The sequence below is a fragment of the Paracoccidioides brasiliensis genome, assembly GCF_000150735.1.
Source record: "Paracoccidioides brasiliensis Pb18 unplaced genomic scaffold supercont2.6, whole genome shotgun sequence".
In the NCBI taxonomy this organism is placed as follows: domain Eukaryota; kingdom Fungi; phylum Ascomycota; class Eurotiomycetes; order Onygenales; family Ajellomycetaceae; genus Paracoccidioides; species Paracoccidioides brasiliensis.
The window spans coordinates 1,549,692-1,562,858 of NW_011371363.1; the positions used below are offsets into that span (position 1 = coordinate 1,549,692).

The window sequence follows — 13,167 nt, forward strand, 5'->3', positions numbered from 1 at the left end:
TTCAAGGCCTTGTCCCATAAGATTCTTGACCTTATCTGCTTGCCTATGTAATTGCTGCGGGTTGCTAGGTGTTTGAAGTATCCAGGATGACCCTGAGTTGCTGGATAAACTACTCAAGGGGATAGGAGTTCAGAGCTGAATATCTAGTTGCTGGACAATCTGATCAGGTTCAAATGGGGCTATTCCAGTAGCCATGAAGCCACTCTGAATGTTTTGAGTCTTAAAGGCCTCTGCGCGTGCTGCAGGATAGGCATCTTAGAAGTTATTCTTCTTAATAATATTGAATCCAAGCCGCATGCGTTGTTCCACCAAGCCCCATATACCCATTTTAAAACAGTAAAAACACTAACATCCAGAGACTGTAGAAGGTGGGATGAATGTGCTGACATGCAAAGAGGAATAATCTTATTATTATTCTTGTAAAGCTGATCAAATTTCAGAATAAGATGACTGCTGTGCCTGTCCAAGATAAGAAGAATATGAGGACCAATTCTATGTGAATTGACAGTAGGGATAAACACTTTAATAAGTCATTTCATCTCTATTTCATCTATAGTCCAGCTATTGACACTAACATCAAGCCTTCAGTTATTTGGCAAGCCTTCAAATCAGCCTTCTTGAAGATTCTTAGCTTTCAGAATAATGTATGGAGGTAGAGCTCAGTCTAATACATTGATAGACTCAATTGCAGTGTTCCATTCACAATTCCCAGCCTGTAGTAGCTTTGCCCAGCCATAGCACTCAGCACTAGTAATGATCTTATTGCTGGTACACATCCCCATTGCAAAGCCAGTCTCATCAAAGTTGTTTATATCTCCAGTCTGAATTCTATACTATGTTAAAGTATTCTCTAGAATTTTAAATCAATTCTGAATAACTTCAATATCCTCATATTTTGCTTCATCATGATTATAGTATCTGATATAGCAACATTAAAGCTCTATGCAGTATTTAATCAGTCTTAAAATCCAGTTCTTGTCAATGCAGTAAGGAGTAAAGGTAGATTGTTATTGAGTAAGAGGATGATTGACTATATTCTCTACAAAGACTGACCAGGGAGGTAATTCTTGTTTAGATAGATCTAGCATTCATTCAACTATCAGATTCTCTTTAGCCTCAATCAGCTTAATTAAATTTGCATATAAATTCACATGTGCAGATCAGCCCTTTAGTCAATGATATAAAATAGTGTAGAGAATATTGAATAAGTGTATAGCTTCAGCAGTTGAAGTTATTTCTTATTTTTTAATAGCAGATATTGCAAGTTCAATTTTTCTCTTTATTTCTATAGAGTTTCTTGCTTTTTTATTAGAAATTGATGGCATAATTACGTATTGAAATAGATGAGTTAGGAAATAGAAATTATTTAATTTAATTTTTCACTTGATGAGGAATTTCGCTTGGAGAATTACATTACTTACATATTTGAAAGTGATAAAGATTTGCTTATTTTATGAATGAATTATAAAAAGATTCAGCAATTCTTAAAACTTCTAAGATGTTAGTTTATCTTCAGCCTTTTCCAGAAGCATAGTGGATAAAGATAGAATGAATCCTCAACTAGATAGTAGTTGAGATGAATGGTAAAGGTTTTTTTTATACCATATAAATATAGATATTCTTTAATATATAACATGACTTACCACTAAATGAGCTATACTACTAAATCAGCTATGTTTTCGCAATATACTGCAATTTAATTCTTCAACTTTTACTGCTTCAAGATGCCAAATAAAGAAGTTATTCAACTTGTAATTAAGAATTTAATAGCTCAAAAGATCAAAAATTATATTATAACTACTAGAAAGTACTCAATTAATAAGAAAATAATATACTGGTATTATAATGACTTGCAACTCATACAAGATGAAGCAGCCTCTTAACATAAGAAGAAGCTCTCAAATCAGCAAAAATAAACACTTCTACTTCATATAGAGAAGCTTGTAGCTCACAGCTTTGCTTCTATGTCTCAAATTATTTGAAATCTTATTGTGAAAATTATCAAAGAATCTGTTGAAATTCACTGAGTAAGGTACTTTACTGAGCACTATAAGACTCAAATTCAAAGAATTTATGTCTATAACATTGATCAAAAACACAAAATAGCAGATAATTCTACTCATTTTAAGCACTATTTTCAAATAGTATTTTGATCTTTTGCTTATTTTCTTGCACTAAGTTCTCTATAGACTCTTGCTAACTATTTTGCTGTGTGACTACATAGTTTAATGAGAAGATCAAAAAAATATAATATTAAGTCATCAAATATCTACAATTTTGATAAAAGAACTTCTTAATTAACATTGATCAAACTACTAAGCAGATTGTTTCAGTTGAAGCTCTGAAGACAAAGTGAATTACTGCAGTTCAAGATGACAGCTATGAATCCATCTCTCTACTTGCAGTAATAAATACAGATAAAATAGCTCTTTTACTTACTTTTATTTATCAAGAAGAATTTTACAATATGTTGAATATATGACTAAAGAATCTGAATAAGAATAATATAACTTATTTTGCAGTTTCTGAGAAAGATTGAAATAATGATGACTATGAGCTTAACTGAGTGAAATGAATCTTTAATAAGCATATTAAGACTAAATCAAATTACAGAAAATATTTTCTTATTTTTGATGAGCACTCTTCTCATGTCAATATAAGATTTATTAATTTTATAGATCAAAATTGAATTCTTCTTATAGTACTATCTTCACATTCAACTCATTGACTGTAATTTTTGAATATTGATATTTTTAGTTCTTTAGCAGAAGCATACTCTCACAATATTAATAATCTTTTTTTCAGTGAATTTGAATTCATTCAAATGATAAAAAAGAGCTTTTTATTAGTCTTCAATTCTGCATGAGATCAGTCTTTAACAGTTAAGAATATTCAATTTATATTTGCTGTCACTGATATTTATTTTTTCACTTCTGAGTGTGTTCTTTACTGATTTACAAAACAGTTTATATCTTTAGTCAATTTAGCTTCAACTGAGATTGCTATACCTACAACTACTTATACTCTTTGATATAATATTAAGAGAATTTGAATTCAGCAGAGTCTGCTCTTTAAAGAAATGAAAAAAATCATACATGCTAGTGAGAAGCTTGTCTTTAAAAAAAAAATACTTGCACATGAGAATAAGACTTTAATTAAAGCTTTATACAATAAAAAGAAGTGATAATAGTATAGAAAGTTCTTAAATCTATTGAATCTGAAGCAGCAGTCTGATCAGACTCAATTCTTCTCACCATTCAAAATTCAACAAGCTCATGAGAGGATTCAGAAAGCAGATCATAAAAAGGAGAAGAAAGCTATTCAATAAACTCAAGAGTAACTTCAATGTGATCTCTAAAAAGTACATAAAGCTGAAGAGGCTTAGTAAAAATGAATTGAATGATAAATAGCTCAGACAGCAGCTCACAAAGTCTATGAGAAAGAGAAGGCTAGAAATGCAGAGCAGTGTGAAGCTAAGTGACTTGCTAAAGAGGTTAAAAAGACTTAGCTTAAAGTTGAAAAGCAAGAACAGACTTGTACTCATGCTGCAAAGTGAAAATTGATTAGTTTAACTATGATTGCTTCAAAGCAATGGCAGAAGCAGACACCTACAGTGAATTCTAATTCTTTAAACTCTATCTGATCTTTGAAACTAGGAAATAAGATTAATTTGAATTTTTCAGAGTAGCTTATTACTGCTTTTACTACTAATTCAGAAATTAATACTTTTTTAATCAATCTTCTTGCTTCATGCTGAGTCTTCTATTATGATCATATTCTTCAATCAAACACATATCTATTTTATTAAATCATTTATTTTATATGAAACTAGAGAGTACTCTTATTATTATTTAATAATCTAATTAATATTTATTTCATTGTTGTGAAATTAATTAGATTCTAGTAAGTTGAGACAATTTTGCTAAGAACATATGACATTTTATCTCTATTATCTGTGATATTCCACCTTTATTCTTTCACTTCTTTCTATATTAGTATTCAATCTCTATTCACCTTTCTCTAATTCACTCAGAGGTCTTAATTTTTTCTATATTTCTTATTCTATATGATCACTTCTATCATATAGAGCAATTATAGTATGTATATATAGCAGAGCATCTGCCTATCTTATTAGAAGAGAATCAGATATGATTTATTCTATCTATTCAATTACTTGTATATATCAAATTGATAGCATGTTTATGTTTCTCTAAAAAGTTCAAGATCTGCTGAATCAATCAAGATTTAAAATTCACTAAATCAGTTACTCTAAATCATAATTACTAGTCACTCTGATTCATAATCACTAGTTCAATCACTTTAAAAAAAGCATTAGCTGTGGTATCATTCTCTGAGTCAGATTTTGATTGCCTTCAAATAATTGTATTAATCATCTTATAAAATGTCAAAGATAAATGCTCTCATTATTCAAACACTCTCATCATTCTGATGACTTCTGAATTCTCAATAAAATCAGAAAGTGCTGAATTAGCTGGCAAGAAGCAAGATACTAATGAGAACATTCATCATAACAGTTCTCATCAATACATGCAAGCATTCACAGAAAAGTATGTGATAGCAATTACAGAAGTGTGAAGAAATAAAAGCAGTTGATACACAGAATTATGACTGTTGATCACTCTCTATAACTGTCTCAAGACAGAGAAGATGCTATTTACTGTCTCTGCAAGATGATATAATGAGATGAGTGCAACAATGCAGAAAACTCCAGTAGTAGAATGAATGACTGTCTTTCATCAGTGAATTCAGATGTTCAGAACAGAAGTCATCAAGCATATCAGAGATCAGAGATTTATCACTTTTGTCTTTGCATATTTTAGTCATTCAGTTGTGAAAGATGATCACTGCAATGAGAAAGTGATACTGAACATCATAGAGAAGCTCAAAGAGCTTAATATATAATTAAGAGAGCAAGAGAACAGACTGATAGATCTTGACATGTGATTAAAGAAGTGAGAAAACTGAGTGACAGATCTGAAATCCCAGCTCTATATTCATGAGTCTCTTCTCAATGAGTAGAAGAAGGAACTAATTACTTATGAGATTCACTTAGAGTGCATTAGTATCATTCACTTATTCATTGCAAGATCAGATCTGAGAGAAGTCAGTCAAAAAGTATTGAGAGCAACAAGCTGTCTGTGAGAGTCAATTTTGCATGTCAGAGTCAATCTATAGTGTGATAGAACTGCCAGCATAGAGCATTACACATACAATGTAGAAGACAATAAAATAAGATAGGATAATCAACTCACTGCTGAGAGATATGGTCAATTCACATTCTCAATGACAAGCATTTGAGATGGAATCATTATCTCTTTATATAGTCAGAAGCAGCTAATGAGGCTTCAAGCAGCAGACCTCATGCTTTATGACTTAGACAAGGTAGACATAACTGCTTTTACATCAGAATTAGAGTTCATAACAACTCTGGAAGAGGAGACAGTGGTTCTCAGAGTGATTCTTCTATATCTCAAGAAGAGAACTCTGAAGTGGCACAATGAGCTATCATCTGAATGCTGGAATGAGATGGTAGTATTGCTTGTGATAACAGTCAATGAGCTACAGAGTGAGTTTCAGCTTTCAGAAGAGAAGATCTGGAATCAAGTGCAGAAATTGTGATTCTCATTTGACAAGCATCTTTTGTGGAAGGGATTGAAAAGCAGCCTAGTGATGATCATCTCCCTCATCTTGACAGAATGCCTAGATGATTTTCACAGGCATATACATGATAACAAGCTGGCTGCTAGATGCACCTGAGGAGATTGACAACAGCAACTCCTTAAATATGAGAGAGTGAGATACTGGACTAAGAATAGGCCTCTTACATTCCATCAGCACGACCATGCAAAGAATAAAAAGAAAAGAAAAGAGAGGTGGAAAGAAAGAATTATGAACTCAATTATGATAACTGACAAAAGGAAACCCAAAATAGCACGTCAAAATGAATAGAGGAAAAGTGCCTGAACCCCTTCTTTTGGACAGGGGGACTGTGGCGTTCCGCCCCTATTATTACCTGTGGCATTCCGCCCCTGGTGTTCCACCCCTATTCTTTCGCCCCTTCCTATATTAGTATCCACTCTCTATTCGCCCGTCCCTAATCCACTCAGAGGCCCCAATCTTTCCTATATTTCCTATCCTATGCAATTGCTCCTACCATATAGAGTGATTATAGTGTGTATATATATAGCAGGGCATTTGCCCATCTTATTAGAAGAGAATCAGACATGATTTATCCTACTTATTTAATTGCTTGTACGCATCAGAGCAGCTCATTTAGTGATATGGCTCGTTTAGTGGTAAGTCACGTTACTAACTACCCTCAAGCTACTTAATGGGTTTATTGGTAAATAATGCAGTGACACTCTCCAGAACTTGCCCTCTTTACAGAGTAACGAGGTTATCATAGAGCTCACTAGTGGGGAGATTTGAATGCAGGAGAATCTCAGATAGATTACTATTAGAATATATATTCTTCTCTTACAGTGAAATAGAATATTCATAAGTCTCAATGCTTCGGGAGCACAGTCTACCGCGATATTATTGCCCAGCAATCAATGGAAGTGCGCTTGGAGGTTCTCCGGAATCAAACTGCTCATCTATCTCTTGGCGACATCAACCTCCAACCTCCTTTAACCTCCCTCAAGTGCTGGTAGAAGAGCCAACAACTTCACAACAACCGACATTGATCTTTCCCCAGCCCATTTTGCACGGTCATCGTGGTGAATATACGCCTCTGGGAAATAGCCCCGGATATTAACCAGGTTTATTTCCATTATAAATGAACCTGGACCCCTAAAATCATCCATCCGTCGCCATCTTTCGTCCCTCGCTAGAAGTGTCTCCAATAACTAACAACGCCGCCTGCGAAAGCCATTTATCTACTCTGGTTGCAACCATACGCCCTTAGATCCCCTTCAACTTGGAGACAGCGTATCTCCCTTGAATATCCCTCGAATGCCCCATCTTCACACGGAAGCTCCCGTGGAGCGCATTGACTGTAATCGCGTGCATATCTATCATGACTCTACCAAGAAGAGTCTTTCTCCGCGATGAAGAACTGGGTAAAAAGTACGACGACGAACCCTCTCGAAGGTCTGCAAAGTCCAACCCATTGAAGTCGTCGCTACCGTCATCATGGAAACCCCCCCGAAAAAGACGTATGCTCCTCGCCTTCGTTGGAATTTGCATCCTATACCTATTCTTCAAAAACAGATCTACCGATTTAACGTCTGCCTCTAAGCGATTTAACCACCTCTGTCCAAACCCACGGTTTGCCGCCGGACAACAGCCGGTTTCAGATGACAACACCATTCCATCTGACACGCTTCGCCGTCTGTCTGAAGGCCAGTCTCCCGATACGAGCTCGTATGAGGACGTTGATGGTTCATACAATTACAACGGTCCGATAAAGTTTTATTCCCTTTTCAGAACCCTAAATTCAGAGTATGGCTACGCCAAGTTTCGTCGATCTAGTAAAGGAGTGCTCTTCGCCGCGGCAGATTTGAAAGCACTGTCCGACCTTGTGCCCTTGGCTTGCGAAATGGCTAGGCAGAACTACAATATTGTCCATTTTGCGGTGATGGGGAGGAACAATGTATCGATAGAGGGAATACAGATGGTTAATGGAGTGGATAAAGAAGGGTGTCCCGTTTTCTGGCATGGTGAGTTGAATTAAGCAGAATTACCATTGGCTCAATAGGTGCTCGGGCTTTGCTAATGGGCCGTGTCGGGTTTTGTCCAAAGATGCACGTCCGGATTATGCCTCACGGTCTACTGATGCGCGGATGGAAGCAAGTGTCAAAGCTGGATTGTGGCATTTTCACAACAGTCTGCGCCCCCGGGCTACAATTACACACGGCGAGAGCCATGAGGAGCGTTTCTTTTGGACAGCGGCAAAAGCCCAAGCAGGCCAGATAGGCATGCATCACATCAACCTTCCAGCTCGGGCGGCCAACTTCATGTGGATGTCAAAGCTTGACTCCAGTTCGCTTGGAGGTATGTTACGTGCAATGTCTGCTTATACAACCCTAAATCCCCTGAAATATAACTTAAAATCTGAATACTGATATTTTACTATTTTCATTAGCTTGGAATAAGGTTAATATGGAAATCCTTGTGCATGCTCTTCCAGCGTCCTCAGGCTCATTGATTCGATTGCTCGAGTCGCTGCACGAGGCAGACTATTTTGGTGATGCCCCTGGATTAACGATCGGGTTGCCACCTAATGCTGATCCTCATTTACTCTATTACCTGTCATCATTCAAATGGCCACCTAAGAGTGAACATTGCCACTTTACTCTTCGACGTCGAATACAGCTACAAATAATGACCCCCGAAGAAGCAGCCATTCGTACAATAGATTCAATCTATCCCAAAAACCCCGTACACTCTCATGTTCTCGTCCTCTCCCCGCAAACAGATCTGGCACCATCCTATTACCATTTCCTCAAATATGCCATTCTAAAATTTAAATATTCCATCATTACCAGGCCAGCTTCGCACCGTCTTCTAGGAATCTCTCTCGAACTCCCATCTGCAGCACCGACGGCCGATTACGAACCTTTCACTCCACCAACTCCATCAGAGCCCACCGACTCTCTTCAAGATGTCGAAAAGGACATTCCTGTATTCCTCTGGCAGGCCCCAAATAGCAATGCAGCCTTGTACTTTGGTGACAAATGGGTTGAATTTCATTCCTTCCTTACCAACCGCCTTCAATCTCAGTCTCTCAAATCAAAATTTTCGGCCAATCTCATTTCGGAAAAGTTGCCATCGTGGATGGAATATATGCTCGAGTTAATCCGGGCTCGTGGTTATTATCTTCTATACCCTTCTTTCCCTGCATCAACCGACTTCGTCCTAGCAACAACTCACAGTGAACTCTATCACCAACCGGAAGAGTACCATAACCGCGAAGTTCAAAAGACATCCCAATCCGAAACTGGACCCGAAACCGAAACCTATCTAGGAGATGAGAAGATCGATAGCCCCAAAAAGACTCTCACAGACTCAACGCCAGAGAAATCACGAGAGCAGATACCTAATATAGGGGCCAAGGAAAGGGTATTAGCAGGGTCTTCGACCATCTCAAATCTACTTAGTTTATTCCCCGGTGGCCTACCGGAGCTATCTTCCTTGGGTATCTTGCCATATTCCCAGAGAGATGGCCCGTCGCTTAACATCCTTGACAGGACGAAGGCATATATGAAAGAATTCCGGAAGAACATTGGCGGGTGCGATGCTGCTGCTGACGACGACGACGACGACGCTGAGCAACGAGTGGATACATATATCAGAGCGGATGATTTGTTCTGTTTGGGCGAGGATGACTAGGGACTTAGGGTGGATGGAGGGTTGTGAGTAACTTTTGTCTTGAAGGAACGCCTGTATTAGTACGATGTCTTTGTTTTTTTCTTTCTTGTTTTCTTTGTTTTGTTCGTTCGTTGGCTGGTAGTATTTTTCATGATTTATTTGCTTGGAATTTATACTGCTTCAAAGCATGGGGTTTCAAAAAGCATCATCAAGTTGAGCCCCTTCCATACTTTTGTGGATTTTTCTATATTCCTCAGTTAGTTTTACTTTGGGAATACGGTGGTTGCTCCCCAATCGACAAAAACCTTGAATCCTACTCAATTGGGCTTGCTGTATACTAGTAATCTAGGGTTATTTTTTCTTGATCTTTTTGTATATAGGAAAGAAATATTAAGAGCTTTATGAGCAAAAGGGTAGGACAAGTGTTAACTATCCAAAGTTATCGATCATCTTTTCATACAAGCAGCTATCTGTGCAGATTCTGCTGGTGCGAAGTTGAAGGTCACGTGTTGACGTTCGGCTTAGGTAACTGACGGCTGGAGCTCTGACAAGTTGAATATTGAACAACATCGAACGATCTATCCTCTCAAAGCTCTCAAGTTGACCTTCTCACCAACAATTTTAATATTAAACACAACAGCCTCAAACGTGTTTCATTAGACACCTGTCATTACCGTCTCACCATAGATCCTTTGCAAGAGATTAGCTGCCCGGGCTTCGTAGGCGCGTTTCTTGACCTTTCAGACCTTGCGCCATGCCGAATGACGAGCGACCCAAAGCAGCCGACAAGGGCAAAGGAAAGGTGGACGATGTCAGGGACCTGGATGGAGAGAAGAAGGATGGTAAAGATGCCAAATCTCTGACGAATGGGAAGAAGGAGGAGGAAACAAAAGAAGGTACGGAATGGGAACATCCTACCTGCTCTTGTTCCTCCTAACCCTCCGCGGATAAGTGCCCATGTTATGAATGGAAGCTAACGAATATGTGGTTGCTATTTTGTAGAAGAGCTTAGTGAGGAAGACCAACAACTTAAAAATGAACTTGAGATGCTCGTTGAGAGGTTACACGTCAGTTACTATTCGTCGGCCGTGGTTGATGGTGCGCCTACTGGGCTTACAGCCGGTTTGAAATCTAAAGAGCTAATGGGCTTGCGCTTTTTTAACTACATAGGAATCCGATAAGTCTCTCTACAAGCCTGCTTTGGAAGCTATAAAAACCTTCATCAAAACGTCTACATCCTCTATGACCGCTGTTCCGAAACCTCTTAAATTCCTTAGACCACATTATGATGAGCTTGCTGTGCTTTATGAGCAATGGTCCGCGGGTGATGATAAGGTGCGGCATTTTCTTTTTTTGACAGTTTGATATATCTGTCTTTGTGCTAATCGGTATATGCATCTAGGACTCCCTTGCGGATATGCTATCGGTTCTGGGCATGACCTACGGAGACGAAGAGAAGCTGGAGACCCTCAAATATCGCCTGCTAACCAAATCGAACGATCTGGGCTCGTGGGGTCACGAGTACATCCGACACCTTGCGCTGGAGATTGGGCAGGAATACCAAAATCGGTTGACGGATGATAAGGATGTGCAAGATTTGGTTGATCTTTCTTTATCACTGGTGCCATACTTCCTAGCCCATAATGCCGAGGCAGACGCAGTGGATCTCCTGAGTGAACTTGAGATGATCGAGGAAATACCCAAGTTCCTTGACGAGAATACGTACTCGAGAGTCTGTCTGTATATGGTCAGCATGGTCAACCTTCTCACATACCCTGAAGACCATCAGTTCCTGCGGACGGCACATGACATCTACATGACGTACAACAAGCTCACTCAAGCCATTGTTATTGCTATTCGTCTCAACGATATCGATCTTATTAAGAACGATTTCAATTCAACTAACGATCAGGCTATCAGGAGACAAATGGCATTCCTTATTGCGCGGCAACAGATATGGCTTGATTTGACACCAGAGGAGGAAGAGGAAGGCGGCCAAGAGCTAACAGAGTGCCTTCACAATATTCAGCTACACAACCACTTCAAGGCCCTTGCAAAGGAACTCAATATTCTAGATCCCAAGATGCCGGAAGACATCTACAAAACACATCTGGAAAACAGTCGGGGGGCTGGGCTCACTAATGTGGATTCCGCAAGACATAACCTGGCAAGCGCTTTCGTCAATGCTTTCGCCAATGCTGGATTCTGCAACGATAAACTCATGTTAGTGGACGGTGATAAGGGGCCCTGGGTTTGGAAAACGAAAGATGACGGTATGCTTTCCACGGCTGCGTCGTTGGGAATGCTGCTGCAATGGGACGTGGAGGAAGGTCTGGATAAAATTGATAAATTCACGCTGGCTGAAGAGGAGCAGATCAAGGCAGGAGGATTGCTTGGTATTGGTATCCTAAACTCTGGCGTTCGACTTGACGCAGACCCGGCAATGGCTCTACTCAGTGAATCTGTTGGACCAGAGGCCAAGAGTGTGACAGTCAGGGTGGCAGCAATAATGGGTCTGGGTCTAGCGTATGCCGGCTCGTGCAAAGAGGAGCTCCTCGAACTCCTTCTGCCCATCGTTGAAGATGCCTCCCTTGATATGCAAATATCTGCCATGGCAGCTGTATCACTGGGAATGATTTTTGTCGGCTCTTCCAATCATCAAGTTAGTGAGGCTATCGCGACTACCTTGATGGATGAGGAGAGGCAGAGGCAGTTGAAAGATAAATGGACACGATTTATGGCCCTTGGTCTTGCGCTGCTCTACTTTGGCCGGCAGGAAGAGGTCGATGTTATCCTGGATATTCTTAAGGCGATCGACCATCCCATGGCGAAACCTACTTCTGTTCTTGCTTCGGTGTGCGCCTGGGCCGGTACCGGCACGGTTTTAAAGCTCCAAGAACTGCTCCACATCTGTAACGACTACATCGAAGACAAGGAAGAGAAGAAAGGTGATGAGCTGGTGCAATCTTATGCTGTTATTGGACTCTCTCTCATCGCGATGGGCGAAGATATTGGTCAAGATATGGTCCTGCGGCAATTTGGACATCTGATGCACTACGGCGCCGCAAACATCCGAAAAGCAGTCCCACTCGCCATGGGCTTGATTAGCCCAAGCAATCCGCAAATGAAGGTATATGACACCCTATCCAGATACAGCCACGACAATGATAACGACGTCGCCATCAACTCCATTTTCGCTATGGGCCTTCTTGGCGCCGGAACCAATAATGCACGACTCGCACAGCTCCTCCGGCAACTAGCAAGCTACTACCACCGTGATCAAAACTCACTCTTCATGGTCCGCATTGCCCAGGGTCTCCTCCATATGGGCAAAGGCAGTCTATCCGTCAACCCCTTCCACACAGATCGCCAGGTCCTTTCCCGCGTGGCCGCTGCCGGCCTGCTTACGGTCCTGGTCGCCATGATTGATGCAAAGGATTTCATTCTCGCCGACGCGCACTATCTCCTCTATTTTTTTGTTACGGCCATGTATCCGCGATTCCTAGTAACGCTCGATGAAGATCTGAAGCCGCTCACTGTGAACGTCCGCGTTGGGCAGGCTGTTGATGTCGTGGGTCAGGCAGGAAAGCCAAAGACGATTACTGGCTGGCAAACACAGAGCACGCCGGTGCTATTGGCTTATGGAGAGAGGGCGGAGTTGGAGGATGAGGAATACATCAGTCTAAGTAGTACCCTGGAGGGGCTTGTTATTTTGCGCAAGGTAAGCCGGAAAATCCATTAATATTGAACAATTTGACTCCATTCCGCCCAACGTAGATGGGAGTGCAGCAAAATAACTGATTTTTAATGCTTTTCCCACCACAGAACCCCGAA

The 13,167-nt window shown here is 40.0% G+C and overlaps 2 protein-coding genes across 2 annotated transcripts; both read left to right on the top strand.

The window, feature by feature from the left end:
• Positions 1-7,039: 7,039 nt before the first annotated feature.
• On the top strand, positions 7,040-9,354 carry PADG_05559 (uncharacterized protein; the record flags this gene model as incomplete). The annotated part of the gene is made up of 3 exons (XM_010762488.1): positions 7,040-7,682; positions 7,765-8,016; positions 8,108-9,354. 3 exons carry the CDS (start codon positions 7,040-7,042, stop codon positions 9,352-9,354), a joined length of 2,142 nt encoding a protein of 713 aa, XP_010760790.1.
• A 733-nt stretch (positions 9,355-10,087) lies between these two features.
• PADG_05560 (26S proteasome regulatory subunit rpn-1) lies at positions 10,088-13,075 on the top strand (the record flags this gene model as incomplete). The annotated part of the gene is made up of 4 exons (XM_010762489.1): positions 10,088-10,229; positions 10,336-10,400; positions 10,504-10,668; positions 10,736-13,075. The coding sequence occupies 4 exons, from the start codon at positions 10,088-10,090 to the stop codon at positions 13,073-13,075; spliced, it is 2,712 nt and encodes a 903-aa protein (XP_010760791.1).
• Positions 13,076-13,167: the final 92 nt, after the last annotated feature.